Below are 21,753 nucleotides of genomic sequence, written 5' to 3' on the forward strand. Positions count from 1 at the left end.
TCTGCTTGAAACCTTGCAAGGAGGTTTTCAAGGAGAAAATGGATATGCTTATTTTGTATAGTAGTGTTTCTCAAACTGTGGGTCATGAGCCAATTTCAGGTGGGTCCCCATTCATTTAAATATTTTATTTTTAATATATTAGACTTGATGCTGCTATGGTATGTGACTGCGTTTGGGGAAATGTTACAGATCTGTACTTTTAACAAGCTACTATGTATATGCTTTTAACAATGACAGTCAGTGGGACTTACTCCTGGGTTAGGATTGCAGCCTAGGATTGTGAAAAATTTTCCTTCTTGATGACATCACTTCTTGCGGGTCCTGACAGAGTCTCATTCTAAAAAGTGGGTTGTGGTGCTAAAAATTTGAGAACCACTATTGTGGTTCTCAGTTTAGTATTTGAGTTTTCCAAAATTCAAACTATTATGCCAGAATAGGGGTGTTACAGAACAAGATGGATGGACTGGAGTGTCTCAAACAGAAAAGGAAGAGGGAGCTACACAAAAGGACTGGAAGTCAAGGAAGTGGGTGCAAAGCCTCAGGATGATGCTCAGAACATTTATTTAGTGATGGAATATACCTAATGCATTTTGGGGTGTTGCCTTCTTTAGGGATAGGAATGTGGCTCAGAATGTAAACTGTAAACAGGCAGTAGGAACTCATAAGAAGGGCTAAATAACTGGGAAGTTCTGGCTTTGATTGGTTTGGATATCATTCACAGCTTGCATTCACATAATGCAAAAAGAGTTACATTAGCATCTACTGTCAAGAAAAAAGAAACCTTAGTACTGTCAATCTTCACCACAAAGCATTGATACAGAGTCTATTCTGGATAGAATCCTTCTCCACATAATCCCTTTAGATATAGAAATGAGTTGTGGGGCTAGTCCCATGACTTACAAACAAACTGGGGGAAAAGGTGAGCAGATATTGCCTATGTTCTGCTTTTTTCCCTCCTACAACAACAAAGGCATAAAATCATTATCATTTTTTTCCAGGAAGAAAGTGGATGTTCTTAGGAAGCTAGAATTGGCATACAAATATGAGGAATACAGTACACATCTCACATATGCAAATTAGGGCACAATCCAGACCTGTACTTGGGTCAGCACAAGTCCCTTGCTCTTGGACTTGGAACAGAGTGAGGCTGGCACATGGACATGCAGCGGCCTCCCTGCGCTGCCATAGGCCCCAGAAGACGTGTGTCAGCTGAGCTTGTCCAATGTAGGGTTGGGGGAGGGCAGGGAAGAGGCAGGAGGGAGGTGTTTCAGGGTGGGGGAGGGTGGTCAGCAGGCGTTCCTGGGGGCAGGCAGGGAGTGGGAGGTGGGGCCACAATCCGTCCCTTATGCCAGATCCTAACCCTGTTCCTGGGCAGCCCGGGGCAGTCCTGGGCTACTTGGATTTGTGCTACTTCTTGAGGTGGCGCAGATCTGAGTAGCCCCATTGGGGCTGCTGTGGCTTTACCGGGGTAAGGGGAAGCAACTCCCCTTCCCCTGGGCTGAGTCGCTTTCAGCTTCTATCTTGGATGCAGCACAGGTCCACTGGCCTGCTGCGGCTGGTTAGGACTGGGCTGTTAGTACCTCTAATGGTACAATTCTCAGTCTAGGCAAAACTGACTGAGGGCACAAACCTAAGCAGGTCTACTCAGATGTAAGTCCCATTGTGTTCAATGGGAATTACTTCCAGGAAAGTGAGGCTAGGATTGCAGCCTGAGATCTCTACCCATGATTTATGTCATACTAGTTCCAGGTCTCTCCTCAAAAAAGAGGGGGGAAAAGGAAGTTTTCGAGTGGTCATGACACGAGCAATGATTTAGTAACTTTTTACTGAAGTGAAACATGCTCAGTGCCTCTCTTCCAGCTGGCAGATAGCAAAGTGGCTGTTTAGCTTGTTTTCAGAGACAAACTATGGCTCACTGACTTCAGAAGAGTGCCAGTGCCAGGTTGCTGGGAGCCTTGGGTCACTGTCTTGCACTGCGGCATCCCCAACCCACTCCCAATAGCACATTACAGCTATTACAGAGGTTTGGAGATTGACCAGGCCAAATTGGCTCTCTGACAGGCTTGGTCCTTGCCCAGTGTCCAAACCAACTGTCCTCTGATAGAAGATGTTTATAAGATGATATCTGGAAGCATCCTTTTTCTTATGCTATACAAATTAAGGGACAAGCCATCAATTTGGGTTCTGCAAGAAAATGTTTTCTATGTGTGTTCTGTGGGCTCACTGTTGGACCAGCAACCTTCAATGAATCTAGGGATAGCCAGCATGGAGAAGGAAGCATCAGATGTTGGAAATGTTGATGGGCCCTCGCTATTACGCAGTCCCATAGATTTCAAGGTAAAATTCATGCTCATAAATTTCATACAGTGTATGGTGCTGCTATAGGAAGAATTTATTTATAGAATTTATTGTTTTATTACTGTTATACATTATTGTATACTGCATATTTTAATTGGGAATTGTAAGCTGCCTTGGGCATGTGCTCTGGCATGGGAAAGGTGGTGTATGCATGTATGAATGAATGAATGAATGAATGAGTATGATCTAGTAGGCATTCTGTTGGATTGATCCATGGCTGGTTAACAGACTGTACTCAGGAATGCTTGTTAACAGTCACTGGAGGGTAGTGATATGTTATGTGCCTCAGGACTCTGTCTTGGGCCCAGTGTTGTTCAACAACTTTATAAATGACTTGGATGAATACTCAAGTAGAGGGGATGCTCATCAAATCTGGAGACAACACCAATCTGGGAGGAGTAGCTAATACCTTAGAGCACTGGTGCTCAAAGTGATGGGTTGTGACCCACCATAGGAGCAAAACACAGGCCATTCCCCCTGAAGGGGAGTGACCCAGGAATGGGTGCCTTGGCAGCGCTGCAGGCACCCAGAGTCTTGTCTCCCTACCTAGGGGGAGGGGGTCAGCAAGCCTTGGAGAGGGTCCAGGAGGCCAGTCTGCAAGTCATCCCAAGCAATTTGTTGCTCCGATCTGCAGGTTGGAGCAACTTCCGGTTCACCAGGAAATGCTTGGGGTAAACTGGAAGTCGCTCCAACCTGCAGATCTGAGTCATAAATTGCTTAGGAGAGACCAGCAGAGAGGGCTGAGGGCCTCCCAGACCCTCTCCAAGGCTTGCTGACCCCCCAGGGAGACAAGCCTCTGGGTACCCACAGTGCTGCAATTGCTGTCATGCTGCCGGGGAACATCTCCCTTCCTGGTTCCTACCCCCACAAGAACATACAATCAGTTCTCAAACTCCCAGTGAATTTGAGAACCGCTTCCCTAGAGGGGAGGAACAGGATCCAAGGTGATCTTGGGTCTATACCTCGATCATATAGAGTTCAAACTGTAATATAATTCTCATTGTAATATACATGCTTTACTCATGCTAATTTTCCTTAATAATAATAATAATAATAATAATAATAATAATAATAATAATAATAATAATAATAATAATAATAATAAACAACTTTATTTATATCCCACCCTTCTCCCTAAAGGGACCCAGGGCGGCTAACAACATGTAAAAAAAAAACAGATTTTAAAAAACATTAAACACATAGCAGATAAAAACATTTAAAAACACATTACAGAGGCCATAAAAACAGTAGTCAGATAAGACAGAATAAAAGAGCAAATCACAGAGGAATCAAGCCTGTAAAACGCTAAAAGATGTATAAAAATGAATAATAATAATAAACTTTATATATATAAAGTTTATTTATATAAACTTTATTTATATATGTTTTCTCATACTTTTGGAGTCTGTACCATTAAACAGCTTGGATAGCTTTCAGACTCAAATTTTTATTTGCTGAAGCCATGAGTAACTGTCAATGGGCAATTTTCACAATGGAGAGAGGTGAAAAGCGGTGTGCCCCAAGGATCTGTCCTGGGACCGGTGCTTTTTAACCTCTTCATAAATGAACTGGACAGGGGTGAGCAGTGAGGTGGCTAAGTTTGCAGACGACACCAAACTTTTCAGACCAGAAGTGATTGTGAGGAGCTCCAGAAGGATCTCTCCAGACTGGCAGAATGGGCAGCAAAATGGCAGATGCGTTTCAATGTAAGTAAGTGTAAAGTCATGCACATTGGGGCAAAAAATCAAAACTTCACATATAGGCTAATGGGTTCTGAGCTGTCTGTGACAGATCAGGAGAGAGATCTTGGTGACAGGTCAATGAAAGTGTCAACCCAATGTGCAGCGGCAGTAAAGAAGGCCAATTCTATGCTTGGGATCATTAGAAAAGGTATTGAGAACAAAACAGCTAATATTAAAATGCTGTTGTACAAATCGATGATAAGGCCACACCTGGAGCATTATGTCCAGTTCTGGTCACCACATCTCAAAAAGGACATAGTAGAAATGGAAAAGGTGCAAAAGAGAGCGACTAAGATGATTGCTGGGCTGGGGCACCTTCCTTATGAGGAAAGGCTATGGCGTTTGGGCCTCTTCAGCCGAGAAATGAGGCGCCTGAGGGGGGACATGATTGAGACATACAAAATTATGCATGGGAAGGATAAAGTGGATAGAGAGATGCTCTTTACACTCTCACATAACACCAGAACCAGGGGACATCCACTAAAATTGAGTGTTGGGCGGGTTAGGACAGACAAAAGAAAATATTTCTTTACTCAGCATGTCGTTGGTCTGTGGAACTCCTTGCCGCAGGATGTGGTGACTGCATCTGGCCTGGATGCCTTTAAAACGGGATTGGACAAGTTTCTGGAGGAAAAATCTATTATGGGTTACAAGCCATGATGCGTAGCCCAGCACAACTCCCCCATAGGGCTCCTCTTCTCCCCCCCACCCCATCCTTTCCCAAGCAGGCTTCCTCCTGCACCAGGCAACTCTGGCTGACAAGTGCGAGGGCGCAGTGAGCCCCGTTGACTCTAATGGAACTTACTTCTGAGGAGACAGGCAGAGGAGGGGCTCTGAGGCAGCAGTCCTCTCCACACCTTCCTGGGAGGAAGCCCCACTGCCTCTAATGGGACTGACTTCTGAGTAGACAGGCACAGGATTGGGCCCTGAGGCTGCCATCCTATCCACAGTAAGCCCCATTCACTAAAGTGGACTTCTGAGTAGACATGCATAGGATTGGGTTCTTAGGCTGCAATCCTAGGCACTTTCCTGGGAGTAAGCTCCATTGACTAGAATGAGACTTACTTCAGAGTAGACATACCTAGGATTGGGCTCTTAATCCTGGCAGAGATATATATCTGCACCCGTTTTCACCTGCTAAGGGCAGGTGAAAAGGGATTCTACGTGTGTACAACATGCTGTCCAGCCTTGCCAGAGATCCTCCTCATCCTTCCCCCACAAGCATGCCCTCCACCAGCCAGCATTTGCAGCTCCTCTCCAGCAATGCACAGCAGCTGCTCAGGGCAGCAGAGAACATACAATTGCATGCCAAGCGCCTTCCCAAAGACACAGAGTATTCTGATACCTGAATTAAACCATATTTAATCGCTTGTTTGCAAACTTAGCTGTTTCTGTGTGCACCTAAGGACCCCCTCTCATGTAAGAATTCCTTTTTTGTTCTTACTCCCACAGTTGCTTAGAGTAATTTTACTACATGGAACTCATATAAGCCGTTTTCTGGAATCCATTCACTGCTTCCTCTCCTCGAAGTAGTGCCACACTACATACTACATCTGTACAGTATTTTTCCCCATGTGTAGAAAAAGTAGCTAGGGGGAAGGGGATGTGGAGATTGACAGCCCAATCCTACGCATGTCTACTCAGAAGTAAGTTCATCTTTAGGGGGGAAGCACATAAAAATATTTCTCCAATAAAAAATGGTTTATAAAATAAATAAATAAATAAATAAATAAATAAATAAATAAATAAAAGATTAGCAAGTTGTGATTTCCTGCATCTTCCCCCCCCCCCAAAAAAAAACACTGTAGGGAAGTGTTAGTGAGGCCTGCTGACTTGAGCTGTATGTCATATTCTGAAATTATTATTATTATTATATTATAATTTTTATATACCACTTTTCAACCAAAAGTAGTTTTCAAAGCGGAATAGCAGCAGAACACAGCAGAATAAATCCAGAAATGGTTCCCTGTCCCAAAGGGCTTACATTCTAGACAGAGATACAGAAGAGACACCAGCAACAGCCACTGGAAAAGATGCCAGGCTGGGGTGAAGAGGGACAGTTTCTATACACACACACACACACACACACACACACCCCAAACAGAAGAGGACACCTCCTTCCAAGGTGCCTCTTTGTCCCCAGCTATGGCCTCCCTCAGCCACAAGCCTCTAGATCAGTGTTTTCCAAACTTTTTTGACCACAACCCTCAATAAAGGGTTTTTCTCTCAGTCCAGTGATCCTTAGAGCTGGTACACGTTATTGATTATGATGATGATTCAATAATACACGGTTTTGCTCAAAGCCTCTTGCATACAATATACCCTCCTTTGTTATAGTTTAGAGTTTGCCTCTAAATTGATAGTAAATCCTTTTTTGAGTAAACTTAGAAACACTCAGGGCTCAATCCTAACCAATTTTCCAGTGCCAGTGCAGCTGTGTCAATGGGGCATGTGCTGCATCCTGTGGTGGGGAGGAAGTCACAGAGGTCTCTTCAAGGTAAGGAAACATTTGTTCCCTTACCCTGGGGCTGCATTGCAGCTGCACCAGTGCTGGAAAGTTGGACAGGAGTGGGACCTCAATAAATTACCTTTCATCTCAGGTAAGTATAGCACGTCTTTGGTTTCTACAGCTCTGCCACCTGCTAATATATTGCAATATAGCACTTCATGGCCTCTGCTATCTTGCGGTGGTTCTCAAATTTTTCTGTCTCTGGACCCTTTACACTCCTAAACAGAATCTCAGGGAGCCTCTTAGCCCTGGCACATGCAGAGTTGTACAGTGCTGAGCAGATGGCGGCCACTTATGGTGTGCTTATGGAGCTCCTGAAGGCTCCTAAGAGCACACTTTGAAAAATGCTGCTCTATCGGATTGTCATCAGCAACACAAATGTTTCCATTTTCATTTATGAACAGTGGCTTAAAAAAAATCTTTATTATTTGTCTTGTGAGTAGAGACTCCTGAATCCATGCACAATGTAATGTTAAAACTTGTTCCCATACATTAAAATTTCTGTGCTTAGTACTGGAACTAGCATTTGGATCATTCCTAGTTTCCTTTCTGTTGAATTTCCTTGAATGAATTCCTTGTTGGTTGATAAATCATGGACATGGTTTCTTAAAGTGCTTTTCCCTTAAATTGATACACATAGACTTGGGAGCTAATGTGCATTTTGGTTTGGTTGTCATGGTAAGTGATTTGCATTTGTTTAGGGACACAGACCTCTAACTTCTGACTCTGGTGAAATTTGATCCTTAGTCCTGTAAGCTCTTTGTGTGTTCCCTTCTTTCTGCTGCTGCTGCTGTAAGAGATGCCATGACTTGTTTGAAACTTAAATCTTGCTTTGCCTCGATTCCAATTTGGTCTGCCTCCCTCTACCACTTGAAAGCCTCATGGCCTCTGCTTATTGTGAGGAAAAAAGCCCCCTCAAATTCACATATGAGCAATGCCTGAGCAGGGCCTGAGCAGGGCCTAGGAGAGGGGGGGTAAAGGGGATAATTTGTAACAGGGTCAAAAAGGAGGCCCAGGAGCCAAAGGTGGGGGCCCAAGAATTTCCTGGAATCTTACATTTTCCTATCTACTTGTTGCCTGCATGGGATGCTGGAGACACAACCATGAGTGTACGGCTGCAGCTACTGGCAAGCCATATATGCTGGGCCAACATGACACTCCTTAATACAGTGTCAAATCTGGGAGGAAACCGGCCTGCTACAGTAGCTCTTTGGATTGTGGATCTGCTTACTATGAAGTGTATAGGAACTCAGGGACACAGCTGCGGGGCTACAGCTGCTGCAGAAGCAAGTTTTGGTACACAGGACATTTTCCATTCTAATGTGAGGTTAAATATGATGATGTTAATTTTTGTCACGATTTCCTATGTTTAAAAGATTTTAGAGAGCCTTTTCTGTATAACTGTATCTTGCTGCTGATGCCACATGGGTGGGTAGACCTGGGCTCCAAAGACTTATCCAGCTGTCTCCACCCTCCCCCCATTTTGCCCCTCCCTGCTTTCATTCTGCTTGCCTGTCATCCCCATTCCCCATTCTGCTTGCCTGTCATCACCCTTACCCATCTGTTTCAGCCCTCCCCCTTAGCAAAGGGACCCAGAAGAAACTTTGTACCCCCTGGTAAAATTCCTCTCAGAGGCCCTGCCTGACAGGAATCCTTCAGTGGCAGATAAATTGGAAAGAGTATCTGAGAAGCAGAGTTCTCTAAGGATTAGCATCTGTGAAAAAAAAATCTAGACTGACCGTTGTGATCTGGAAGCCATTTGCCCAAGTCATCCTGACAGAAGATGTGAGACAGTGCCTGCCTTGTCTCATTTTTATTTGTTACTCCAAACCAGAAATGCTTCAGGAACAATGAATAGACTGAAAAAAGATTTTTAACATTGGTCCTAGTTGTGAAAGGTGAAGAAAGTGAAGAAGTCCTCCCATATTTCCTGCCAGAGTTTGACAGTGGCAGGATTGACTGGGCCGTAGGGCACGCATGGCTTGGTTCTGGCCTCTCTTCATATATGAATGTGCGAAGTGTGCATGCACCATCCCTTGGCCTGTTCCTGTTTTTCCTGTCTGTGGTGTACCTGGGGTGGGGAGCAAGGGGGACAAATGTCCCAAGTGGCAGGCTTGGGGGGCAGCACCCCACTGCCATCCTCCACCGTAGTGCCGCCCCCCGTGACACTCAGTTGGCTGGTGTGCTGATCTGAGGGCATTTTCCCTAGAAGTGTTGTGAAGGCTGGGGAATTGGCACACGGCTTCCCCAAACCCTGAAGGCCTTGCAAAGCCCTTAGAGGGCTGAGGAAACCAGTAGTGATGTTTTTATGCCCTTCTTCTGAGGCCCTCGGAAGGCCTTCACTTCCTGTTTCCTTGGTGAAATAGGGAGTGATTTTTTCAGCCCTCCAAGGGCTTTACAAAGCCTTCAGAGGGTTGGGGAGGCTTATTTCATAGTTTTTGGGATGCCAAGTGAAGACATTGCACAATTTCATGGAAACCAAGGCTTGACTTGTTTTCCTCTGCAGTGGAGATGGCAGAAGGGTCCCTACCGATCTACAAAACAGAAGACTTACAGCAGCAAACATGCGCAAGCTGTTCCAATTTGATTCTGAGATGGCATATCTCTAATAATAGTCAATTCTATTAATTGCTTTAGAATTTCATTAAACTCTATAAAATATTTAGCTTCAGATTGAAGGAATAGGCTGCCTGTTGAAAGACCGTGATGAGAAAACCATTTGAGAGAAAAATGAACAAAAAGATGCCAGAAAGAAATTTCCTAGACTAGATCCTGAAAATTCCAAGTTTATGACATAAAAAGAAATCTAGATTTTTTTTAAACTCACAGTGTGTATAAGGAAGAATAGGGAAAAGTGGTGTGGAAGCCAAACTTGAACATTTCATTTAAACATTTTAGTTCTTTACAGAGGCTGATAAAGAAAAGTTTTCTTTACACTTGGACATACCTTGGCTGACCTAGTGATGGCCCCAATCTCGGAATAAAGGTCTGTGCTGTCTGGAAATTTTTCCACGACTATTGTGCAGACGTGATGCAGAAGAGACTGCTTATGCACTGTGTCCTTGACTTCTGGAACTTTCTCGAGGTAGCTCAGTTCAAAGGCTTTGGCCTGTGCAAATGGAAGAAAACACAAATAACATGAGGCATGCCCTTTTCCTTGCCAATCTTCTAAAAAATTATTATAATGGAACATATTTGAGGAGAAGAGATTGCTTACAAGAGGCGGTTGATGGTGAAAAAAACAAACTGGCTATCAGAGTGTATTATTAAAATAGCTGCAAAATCAGGAGATTTGTATGTGTTTATAGTTAGAATAGTATAAGTTAGGAATAATTCACCTGAAGCCATCAGTCACACTAGTGGTAGTGGAATTAGAAATGGTCAGAACTACTTCAGTGGTATTCTAAGTGGATTAAAATACATTTCAAATGAGAAACTATTCATCCAAGATATAGGTATCTATTACATTTACATTAAGACATATATAGCACAATAAATAAAATTCATTTATTCTGCCCATATTTATTATGAGCAAACAAAAATGAATTTTGAATAAATATATCCAACGCAAGATGACAGCTCTCTATATCTATCCAAGCATAAGTAAAAAATAACACTGGACATGTATATGGGTAGAGTTTCTATGGAACCTATTTCTATTCTAAGGAGCAGAATTTCTACAAGGTGGGGTATGTAGATGAAGGGGTGGAACTATGCAGATAGGCTTGGTTCTCAATAGCTTCCACTGACTTCTACAAGGTCTAGTAAAAAGCTGCAGTCTGAAACAAAACATATTGTTTATCTAAGGGCACAATCCTACCCTGTGCTGGAACAGGCAAGCCAAGAGGCTTACACTGTATCCAGCGCAGGATAGGAGTCCAAGGTGGCTCAGCCAGAGGCAAGGGGAAACTTTTCCCCTTATCTCCAGGTAAGGCGCCTTTGCCCCAATGGGTCTCCTTGGACTTGTGTCACCTCCCCGGGAACAAGGCTGGATCTCACCCCCACCTCCCACTCCCCCCACCCGCCCAGGTATGCCTCCCTCCTGCCTCCTCCCTGTCCTCCCCAGAGCCTTGTGTCAGCCCACCCGAGGAAGCCAGTGTGGAAGCTTGTGTCAGCCTCCGCAGGCTGATGCACCTTTGAGTGCTGGCCCAGCTTCCTCCAGAGGAGGCGCAAATGTGTCTTACGGCACATGTGCGACCCTTCTGGGCCAGCACAAGGGACTTGCTGATGACCCATGGGTGCCAAAGGATTGTGCCCATAGATGTTGAAGTCATCAGTAACAGACCTAGGGTCCAATCCTCTCCAGTTTTCCAGTGCCGGTGCAACCATGCCAATGAGACGTGCACTATATTCTGTAGTGGGGAGGCACTCACAGAGACCTCCTCAAGGTATGGGAACATTTGTTCACTTACCTCGGGGCTGCATTGTGGCTGCACCGGTGCTGGAAAGTTGGATAGGATTGGGCCCCTAATGCCCAGCAAAATGTTTTATTTGAAGATACCTTCTACTTTTTTCATATAAGTGGATGATTACTGTTCACTTCTAGAGAGAAAAATAGAGAGTTGCACTTGGGGAACTGTATTATGGTATTGTGGTGACAGCAAGGCTGACCCAGAGTTTGACAAAGTGGCAGCTTTGAGCAACAGGCTGGAAGGGGATGATGATCTGTAGTCTGGGTCTGTCTGCAACCCACTTCTGACCCACCACTCACCCACTTCAGTTGGCACTCCTATCCTTTTCTCATTCACTAAGAGTAAGTAAGAGAAGGATCAGGGCAGGCACAATCCATCTCACCCCCTGTGCCACTGCTATAAGAAATCTCAGCAGCCGTGCTGCCAAAATAAGTAGCAGGGTGATTCTGTTCTGATCATTCGCTTCCACTAGAAATCCAAACAGGGTTGATCTGTCTCTGCTGCTTCCTTGCCTGCCCATCTACCAAGGAAGCCAGGTGGGTAAGGAGGATAGTCCCCTCCTCCTCCTCCTCCTTTACATCTGTCCATCACCTCCTACTGCTTATTCCTGCCCAAATAACCATGTTCAAACAAGATTGACAGAGTATGCTGAGAGCAGAATCCTTTTGCACTCCCAGAATTCTCCACCTAGTCTGCCTGGCAGGGAAGGAACAAGCTGGAGAAGGTGGTGGATGGACTTAAGTAAGAAGGAGGAAGAGTAGGTGGGAGAACTCGGGGATTGTTTTAGTGTGTTCCCCTCACCTCTTCTCTCCTTGTCTGCCTAGCTGCTTTCTTAAACAGGCAAGGAGGAAGAGGAGGCAGTGGCAGCAGCAGCAGTGATGGCAGGGCACACATGCATGTTAAAAAAAAAATAGGAAAACGGGATGCATGCAGGGATCTGCGCCTTGGGTCTAATTGAATCACCTTGGGTGGCAACAAGAAGTGCCTTGACACACTAAGGGCACAATCCTAACCCATTCTACTCAGAAGTAAGTCCTATTTTGTTCAATGGGGCTTACTCTCAGGAAAGTGTGGTTAGGATTAGCCTAAGTGGCACAGATCACCACGGCTGTGAGAACAGGCACTAGTTCTCAACTGGTTTGGGTTGAGAAGAAAAGCAAGCTGACTGCTGTGGTTTTAGAGCCAAAGAAAACAGGAAGCAAGCTCACTCCCTGATTTAGCCCTGCATCCACTGCAAGATTAGAACCCAAGACAGAAGCAGGATGGCAAAAGGAGAGCAAACGTGCATGTTCTCGCTTATTCTAGTTATAACCATGGTATGAAAGCATTGTTATTAATATTAAGTACTGGAGGCACAGCTTACATTGGTTCCATTTAGAAAATTTCCAATGGCTAAGAGAGTAGAAAGGATAAATCCCAAGGTTTTATTGTTCTCCAGCTGGTCCATTCCTTCCTTCAAGTCCAAAAGTGGTTCAGCAACCTCCTGTCATTAACAGAAAATAGCAGAAAATGCTACATGGATTTTTCTGTATCCTTTCTATGTTTTTAATTACCACAAAGATTCCCAAACTCTGCTCCACCAAATGTGAAATTGCTGGTATTTGCTGTTTTTCTCTCTCTAGTTACTGAAAGTCCAAAAGATACTGCCCCTCCATCTTTAATAGTCAACTATAATCCTTTTAAACTCTAAGACATCCCTGTTCAATTACTTTTTAATTTGAGCAAGATGCATGATTTTGAGGAAGATGAAGGCCGCTATAGGCTATAATTGAGTAAGATTTAGTTAGCCTGAGGCCAGATCTCTCCACTGTTCTTCAATTCATAAGATATCACTTGGAATGTTGAAACAGTGCAGTGTGGATCTGCACTATGGATTTTACTAGACTTCCACAAATACATGCCAGCTGAGAATTAGGCACATGGAATTTCTCAGAAAAGAAAAATTCTGCTGGTAATTTTTGTCTTTGGTATTTGAAAAGGAGGAACAACAATTTCCTAGAATGGAAAAGTTTTAAAATTACTTCTGATTTATCAAGCATTAAAAGCCTTTACTGAACTTAGAGCTCTGTGGCAGTATAAGCACCCTACTTCCACCCCCACCCAGAGCAGTAGTGCTGCAGAGTCCTTCTTGCCAATAAACAGATAATCGGTAGGAAGGAAAATGGGGTGAAGCAAAACCACATTGAATTAAATCCCAGTACAGGAGAGAAGAAAGAAATACAGCAGATTTACAGCCTGTTGCTACATAAACAGGGTCAAATATATATGGTGATACATATAAAGTGTACTACATATACAGTGCTATGTAAGCTCAGAGCCAGAACGATGGAGAGGATCCCCCCCACCCACAGAGGTGACCTCTTCTGGAAATAGTTGGGGTTATTCCTGTATAGAAGACTCAACCCACAGGGAAATACCAGGGAAAACATAGAGAAATTAATAGTTTGACACCACTGGTCTTAAACATTCAAGCTCAGACAAAACATTATGTGGAATTTCATTATTCTCTCCTTCATACTTTTTCATTTTCTTAATTCCAGTTCAGTCTGAGTAGGCTACAAGCTGGAGCAGAGATAGGCTGCTGAGTCTTTTCCACTATGGCATATATCACACTTGGGATTAGGAAGATATGGGGAAGCTACAAGGCCCACGTATTTCCTTGGGAAGGATGACTATGAGCTAGAAAAGTGTTCTTCGTGTACCATTTCTCCACTACAGTTCATAACGTGTTGAGGTTGCATTGGGTTTTCAGCAGAACCACTGAACTCTCCATGACATGACATTTAATCCTTAACCCACCATTCATGCAGATCAAGGTATAAGCACAGAAGACACTCGCCCACAAGTCAATCTCACAGATAAGCCGAAGGCAGGGTTGAGCAAAATAAAAAATTAAAAAATAATAATAAATGGAATTTTCTGTGACCCTTGGATAAGTCGGGAGTTAAACTTAGGAGGGTGTCTGTCTGACTAATTTTGTCTGATTTTACCTGAGTCCAGATTCTGAAAAATAACCTATCAATAATTACCTAAGAACTGTACAGTCTCCAATTTATTAAAAACATACTAAATATTAAAAGCATAGTATACCTACATAGTACATATACATACATAGCACATATATATAGCATAGCAAAAATAGTATTAAAAATAGTCTTTAATTTATTAAAAATTATTATCTATATCAGGGGTGCCCAAACCTCAGCCTGGGGGCCACTTGTGGTCCTTGGGGACTCCCAATCTGGCCCATAGGGAGCCCTCAGTCTCCAATGAGCTCTGGCCCTCTGGAGACTTGCTGGAGTCCGTGCTTGTCCAACACAACTGCTCTCAGCATGAGGGCGACTGTTCAGTGTCTTACATGAGCTGTGGGACAAGGGCTCCCTCCACTGCTTGCTGTTTCACAACTGTGATGCAGCAGTGGCAGTGAAGGAAAGACTGGCCTTGCTTTGTGCAAGGCCTTTTAGAGGCCCTGAGCTACTACAAAACCTTTATTCATTCAACTCTAAATTTCATCTCTAATAAATTCACTTATGTAAATTTATTCAAATTTGAAATGTAAATTAATTCTTTTTTCCCCCTAATGACTTGAGTGATTAGACACTATAAAGAAGACTAGGGCTGCAGTCCTTTAACACTTTCCTGGGAGTAAGTCCTATTGAACATAGTGAGACTTTCTTCTGAGCAAACATGGATAAGATTGTATTGTAGGCAGACTGAGGCCCAAATCCTAACCAACTTTCCAGCACTGTCATAGCTGAGCCAATGAGACATGTGCTGCATCCTGCAGTTGGATGGCACTTACGGAGGCCTCCTCAAAGAAATGGTATGTTTGTTCCCTTACCTCAGAGGTGCATTGCCCTTATGTCAGTGCTGGAAAATGGGTTAGGATTGCGCCCTGAATTAAATTTTTAAAATGGCTCCTCAGCAATCAAGAAGTGATTACCTTTTCCACAAGTTCATAATCCATTTTGAATGCCCAGAGCTGAAGTCTAGCAGAAAGTTCTGTGACAGAAGACAGAGTCAAAAGGAATTGCTCAGCACTTCCCAAAGGGATGTCAGGGTTGGCTAGCTGAGCCTCTTGAATTTTCTGCTTCTCCTCTTCTGTGGGAATCATTGTGAGAATTTTCTAGAAAGACAAAAAGTGCCATAAATGGCCAACTACATATTCAAAGTTGAACAGTAAAAGGCAGCTCATCTAATGACACAACCCTCCGTATTTCCCATGATAAATATTACGGATTATCCATTTCAAATTTGCTTAAAACTACTATTGTTTCTTGTCTTGGCTAAATGTATCCCAATCAAGCAATTATGTCCTAGAAGAAATAAGCATGTTCCCATGCATCCATTTTTGACTGAGCAGTAAAATACACACATGGAACCTATGTCCTGAACTGCCCCTCCCCTTCATCACTGATCTAAGGATTACATCTGGTTAATGATATCACTTCCAATCCTCAGCAGGTGCCAGGAATGCTATTTAGCCTGCAGTATGAAATGAGTTTGACACCCCGGTATGGAGGATGATATTTGATATACAAGAATAGGTGGAAAGATACAGTTGGCAATATAAAACTTTTAAGTAATTTTATTTTTCTCTTGAGTTTTGGAACCAGTGAAATATAATCCTAAAGGACTCACAAGATAATGTTTTAAATCAGGAATGTCAAACACGTTCCATAAAGTGGGTCGAATAGCATTCATTGTGCCTGCAGAAGGCCAGAAGGTCAGATGCCAGATGCAGAAGGCCAGATGTCATTAAGCAGGTGATGACCAGAAATAAGCACTTTTCTCACTTAGGAACTCATTTGCTGCAAATGACAGAAGAGAAAATATGAACATCTTGATCATATTTTCAAGATATGAGATCAATTACCATGTGGGCTGCCCTTTCAGCAGCGTCACTTCTGCTGAGTTTTCACTTTGCAGCTCAGCTGCTGAGAGGTGCTCTACAAAGGAATGCCTTGGCAGAAGTGGCACTGCTGAAAAGGCAACCCGTGTGATACTTGGGTTCTCCCAGTGACTCAGCAGCACCCCCCTCCCTCACTCCTCTTAGTCTGTCCTTTCCCTTGTAGAATTCCTTGCCTGCTGAGGCCTCCTTCTGTCTCTCTCACCCAGAGCCTCAGCAGAAGCAGAGCTGCTGAAAGTTTCCTTTATTTTTAGTAGTTATATAGAAGAGCAAGTTGTGGCAACTGCAGCATGTCATGTAGAGGTGCCCAAACCCTGGCCTGGGGGCCACTTGTGGCCCTCAGGGACTCCCAATCCGGCCTGCAGGGAGCTCCCAATCTCCAATGAACCTCGGGCCCCCCCAGAGACTTGCTGGAGTCTGTGCTGGCCCAACGCAACTGCTCTCAGCATGGGTGTGACTGTTAGACCTCTTGCATGAGCTGTGGGATGAGGGCTCCCTCCACTGCTTGCTGTTTCACGTGTGTGATGCAGCAGCAAAGAAAGACTGGCCATGCTTTGTGCAAGGCCTTTTATAGGCCTTGAGCTATTGCAAGACTTTCATTCATTCATATAATTTCCATCTCTAATATATTCATTTATGTAAATTTATTCAAATTTGAAATGTAAATTAATTCTTTTTTTCCCCGGCCCCCAACACAGTGTCAGAGAGATAATGTGGCCCTCCTGCCAAAAAGTTTGGACACTCCTGATGTAGAAGATGAAAAAGCTGCATCTATTGAAACTGCCTCTTCTTCACTACTATAATAATTTGAATTGTTGTTCTTCGCAATTGGTTACACTTGAATGGGGTTGAAGATGGACAAACAGGGTCAAGATTTAAAAGTGGATCCCATATTGCAGGTTGGGTTAAAGCAGGCCCCATGTGTGAAAAGTCTGCATATTTTGCATAACATTATCCAGACAGTTTTTGTTTAGGTTCTCCCAAGAAGATTTTCAACCCCCAAGACCTAGCAATATGCTCTTAAATTAAACCTCAGGACATTCCACTGTTTTCTCTGTACCTCTATTCCTTCCTTGTTTAAGGCATATTCATCAAAGTTCAAAATGGCAGTCTTGATCGTCCTTGGAGGGGGCAATACCGTGAGCCCAATATTAATAGCATTGCTCCGCTTGGAATCCAACACAATGATTTCCTGTCTCTTGCCATCTGCAGCAGTTTTCTGAGAAAAAGTAGGGGAGGAGAAAGTAAAAGAGTAACTATTTTTAAGTTGGATGCAGTACATACTTCGATATGTATAATGTTGACTTCTACAATATGCAATACATGGCAGCCTTCATCATCCTTGGACGGGTAATACTGTCAAGCCCGGGTCATGTGGTCATTGTTATATCATCAACAAGGGGTGTTAATGACACCAGGAGATATGTGGCATGTGTCTTTTGTTCGTACTGGCAACAAGAGAAACATGTAGAACAGGGCCTCTGAGAGGAATTTTATCAGGGGGTACAAAGTTTTTTTTGGGCCCCAAAGGGGGAAAGGGGCAATGGGAGCAGGCAGAATGGGAGACAAAATAAGGCAATCAGTACACGCCAACGCAGCTTCCTCCCACGGAGGCGCAAACGTGCTTTATGGCACGTTTGCAACCTTCCCGGGGCACCTATGCCGTCATAAGTGCCAGTTAGGATTGTGCCCTCAGTAGCTTAACCCATTTCTGCCCAGCCCACAGTTGTACACATTTGGTCCCTGTTGCATATATGCAACATTGGACAGAAATGGTTACTAACCTTTGGGGTATAGCACTCTCCCAGGAGGGATTTCTTCCTAGACAATCCTCCTCTGCCTGGTCTCCATAGACTGGGATGGTGGCAGCAGATACAAACTAGCAAGGTTCTTTCAAATGCTGATCCAATAAAGAGAAATCATGACAAAGGGTGCCTAGCCGCTAGGCACTACCCTCCTTGGTCAGCCTGCCTTCTCCCAAAACTCAGGGCTGAATTCTAAGCAACTTTCCAGTACTGATGCAGCCACAATGCAGCCATGAGGAAAGGGGAAAACGTTTCCTTACCTCGAGGAGTCCTCTGTAACTGTCCCGTCCCGTCCCCCCAGTGCAGGATGCAGCGCATGCCCCATTGACACAGCTGCATCAGTGCTGGAAAGTTAGATAGGATCCCAGATAGAGTTTTATCCTTGAAGATCGTTAATTCATGATAATCATGATGCCTACTGACTGGAAACCGGGGCAAGTATTTTTCAGTACTTAATAACAGCAGTATGAGCTGTGCAAAATGGGATCCAGAGTTGTCTACTCAAATGACATTGGATCTAATTTCAGGTCACAGCTCTGTCATGCAGCCAAAATTCGGTCACTGATTCCTTGTGTACTTTTGTTCAAGGCTCTCTCGACCTCAATAGGCTTGGCCGGATGCTCTGTTCTAGGCAACCTAAAAACTGGTCTATAGTTGTTAAATAAACCATTCTAGAATGATTCTGTTGAATCAGGAGGGCATCTCTGGATAAAACTGCTTGTTAATTTATGAATTTCCTTATTTTCCCCATTTCTCTTTGTGTTATTCTCTCTTTCCAGTCTTCTTCAACTTGCATTTTCCAACTCTCATTTTTCAAATACTTCCAAAGTTATTTCCTCATCGGTTTGACTTCCTATTGGTTGAGGCCAAATTTTATTTCAGGGAGGGTATGATCAAAAGTGACTGTTCGCAAGTCAGATAATACCATTCATTGCTAGCAAGCAGACATTCAAATCAAAGTGGTAGAACAAGTGATAATTTATACATGATCAATTTCTAATAATCTAATTGACATAAAAAGAGGATAGAATGTCATCTTGCAATACTTCTTTTGAAGTATTCCAAACCAGTGGCATAGCTAATGATCGTGTAGCCTGGTGCCAAGCTCAAAATGTTGCCCTGGAAGTGATGTCACAACTGGAAGTGACGTCACGCCTGGGCTTTTTAAAAAGTGAAAATTGGGAGGAGACCACTTCCTCCCTCCAGCAGCTTGCCACCCACTTGCTCTTCTGCCTGCCCCCAGTCAGTGGCATAGCTAAGGCATCTATCTGCTACCTGAGGCCAAAGAAAATTTGTAGCCCCCCCCAGACAAAATCAAATTAAGTAAATAAATAAAAAGTGTGCCCCTGATTGGTTCAAGACACTGTGCTGGGGTGAAGAGGAATGGTTTTTCTCCCCGTGTTAATTTTAACAGGAGCATCACTTGAAACAGTGCCTTTTACGCAGTTAGCAGGGGTAACTGTATTATGATACATGGAAATGTGAGCTGACTTATATTAACACCTTGTTGGTTTCATGCTGTATCATGATAACATGACATTGCAACACGTCAATAACATAATAACATTTCATTGGCTCTCAGAACAATCAGTCTCATAGGTCAGTTTTGAGTTAAGAAAATCCACTTTTTGTTCCATAAGGCAGTTGTGTTTCATTTTCTCGTTAATTGGCTATAACGTTTGATAAAATACAGATATTCCAAAGCAGTTTGATTAATTGCATTCAGCATTAAATTACCTTTCCTGTGATATATAACATGATGGTGTTATTCATACATACCAAGATTTTCACAACTTTGTTCTCTAGTGTCAGGCTCAGCTTGTTGCCTCCCTAAAGCTTGATGCCCGGTGTAACTGCTACCCCCTGCACCCCCTTAGCTACGCCACTGTTCCAAACAAGTAAATGTACAAAACAGTACAAAACAGAAAAAAAGAGTTGGCTTGGATTTAGCTGAAGGAGCTAGAGACAACAAAGTTCCCAGGACTGGGTTGAGTTTCAGTCCAGTTCTATGTAACACCCTGCATGGCAGTGCTGCTGAGCCAACGGGGCATGCACAGTATCCCGTGAGGGATTTTTGAGTCCTGGAAGCCTCACAGGGGTAAGGGAACATCCTTCCACCCTGTTCCCTTACCCCAGGGTAGGCTTATGCTGGCCTGCTGGGTCCACTTGGTCCAAAGTTGGAGGATCAAGACCAGGAAGGGGGATAGGCTATCAGTAGAAGAGCTGCCACCAATACCAACCCCTTCCTAGCCTTGATCTGCCCTCCTCTCTGGCCATACTTCTGCCCTGTTCCTCCCCCTCCCCAACTCCCTTCCACCCCCTGCGCTGACTTACCAGTGATGGAGAGCACTGACTTACCAGTGCAGTAAATGTGTCTTAGGGAGCCTGGACCAGTGGGTACAGGATGTTGGCATCACCACTGCTGCCGATATCTGTTCCCAGTCTGCACTCACCATGCCCCTGCTTGTTCCAATCCCCGGCTAGATCCTCTCCTGGAACTTCCCTAGAACGTCCTGTCTGCCAACTGTCCTACACTGATGGGTACTCTGCAGGTAGCTGGCATGCCGCTGAGGCTGTCAGTCCTTGCTCATGCACCACTGCAGCAGCTGCCACTAGTGGTCCAAGCCGTAAACTGATGGAGCAGGATTTCTGTCAGCATAGGGCCCAGATAGGATCCTTCTAAAAGAAGGCATTCTGGGGCTTATTGCTGATTCTTCTACTGCTAGTTTCCAAAATCACCAAAACCTCACCACTATAGCAAGCTCCCTTTTGAAGTCAAGTTTATTTTGTTGCAATTTTTTTTAAAGGCTTGAGAACCAACATGGGGAAGTGACTGCCATAGCTTTATGTTGTGGAAATCATGATTAAGGTTTAGAAACAGGACTAAAATTGGTTGCAGCTGTATCAAAGAACACATGCAATGAGATGGAGTAAAAAAAAATTCCAAACCTCAAGCTTGCTCTTCTGTTCTCAACTGCAGTCTCTTTTGTCTATCCCAGTTTGGGTAGACATGTCTTTGCCAAGCACCTGCCAACAGTCACTGATCCAAGAACTGATATAATTTGTTCACTGCCTTAAGAGTATTTCAAGTCATTGCTCCCTGCTCTGTTACTTATTAGAGCAACTCAATGCACCGTTTGCAGTTCCCTGTTTCATGTTTAGGAACATACGCACGCCCTTCATATGTAGCTTGTGTAATGAAGGGAAAATAATTGGTGGAAATTAGTGTGGCAGAGTCAAAGTACATTGATCAAGACAGTAAGAACGTAAGATGATATAGGTTGTTCCCTTCCTTCTCAATCATCCTATGAAAGTCAGACCGGTTGTGATGGAACCGGTGAGAAGACAGATTTAAACCAGGAAATTACAGACCTGACAGTCTGACTTCTGTACAGGGAAAGATATTACAACAAATTATTAAAAAAAAAATACAGTCTGCACACCTCTAGATAACTCAGTGATTAACAGAAGCCAACATGGATTTATGAAAATTAAATGTAGTGAGACAAATCTCATCTTTTTTTGATTGGGTCATTAGCTTGCTGGACAGTGGGAATGCTGTGGATGTAATTTATCTCAACATCAGAAAAAACATTTGGCAATGTTTCCTATGGCAGTGTGCAGTGCAATCCTATCTTGCGCTGGAACAGGCGCAGGAGATCTGCGCTGTATCCAGCACAAGATAGGGCCCAGAAGTGGCTCAGCCAGAGGTAAGGGTTCCCCTTACCCCCAGGTAAGCCACTTTAGCCCCAATGGGTCTCCTTGGACTTGCACCACCTCCTGAGGTGACATAAGTCTGAGGAGAGCAGAGTGGCTTGAAGCTGCACCGCTCAAGAACGAAGTTGGGTCCCAGCCTCACCTCCTGCTACCCTCCCACCAGCCCAGAACACTCTCCCACCTCCTCCCTGCCCACCCCAGAGCCTCACAGATGCAAGGCTCTCCAGCAGAGTTGGTGCAGAGCCTTGGATTCAGCCTGTGCCAGCCCAGCCAACTCACGAGGAGGCACAAACGTGCTTTG

General features: G+C 44.0%; 1 protein-coding gene across 4 annotated transcripts in view; it reads right to left on the reverse strand.

The window, feature by feature from the left end:
- FHOD3 (formin homology 2 domain containing 3) overlaps nucleotides 1-21,753 on the reverse strand; it is a 309,925-nt gene that overhangs the window by 42,542 nt on the left and 245,630 nt on the right. For all 4 annotated transcript variants that reach the window (XM_066626842.1, XM_066626844.1, XM_066626843.1 and 1 more), the window contains 4 exons: nucleotides 16,991-17,149; nucleotides 14,965-15,147; nucleotides 12,385-12,504; nucleotides 9,557-9,718 (listed from right to left, as the gene is read on the reverse strand). In XM_066626842.1, the coding sequence (XP_066482939.1) occupies nucleotides 9,557-9,718; nucleotides 12,385-12,504; nucleotides 14,965-15,147; nucleotides 16,991-17,149 (624 nt within the window). The remainder of the gene's footprint in view (nucleotides 1-9,556; nucleotides 9,719-12,384; nucleotides 12,505-14,964; nucleotides 15,148-16,990; nucleotides 17,150-21,753) is intronic.

This window comes from Tiliqua scincoides, chromosome 5, assembly GCF_035046505.1.
Source record: "Tiliqua scincoides isolate rTilSci1 chromosome 5, rTilSci1.hap2, whole genome shotgun sequence".
In the NCBI taxonomy this organism is placed as follows: domain Eukaryota; kingdom Metazoa; phylum Chordata; class Lepidosauria; order Squamata; family Scincidae; genus Tiliqua; species Tiliqua scincoides.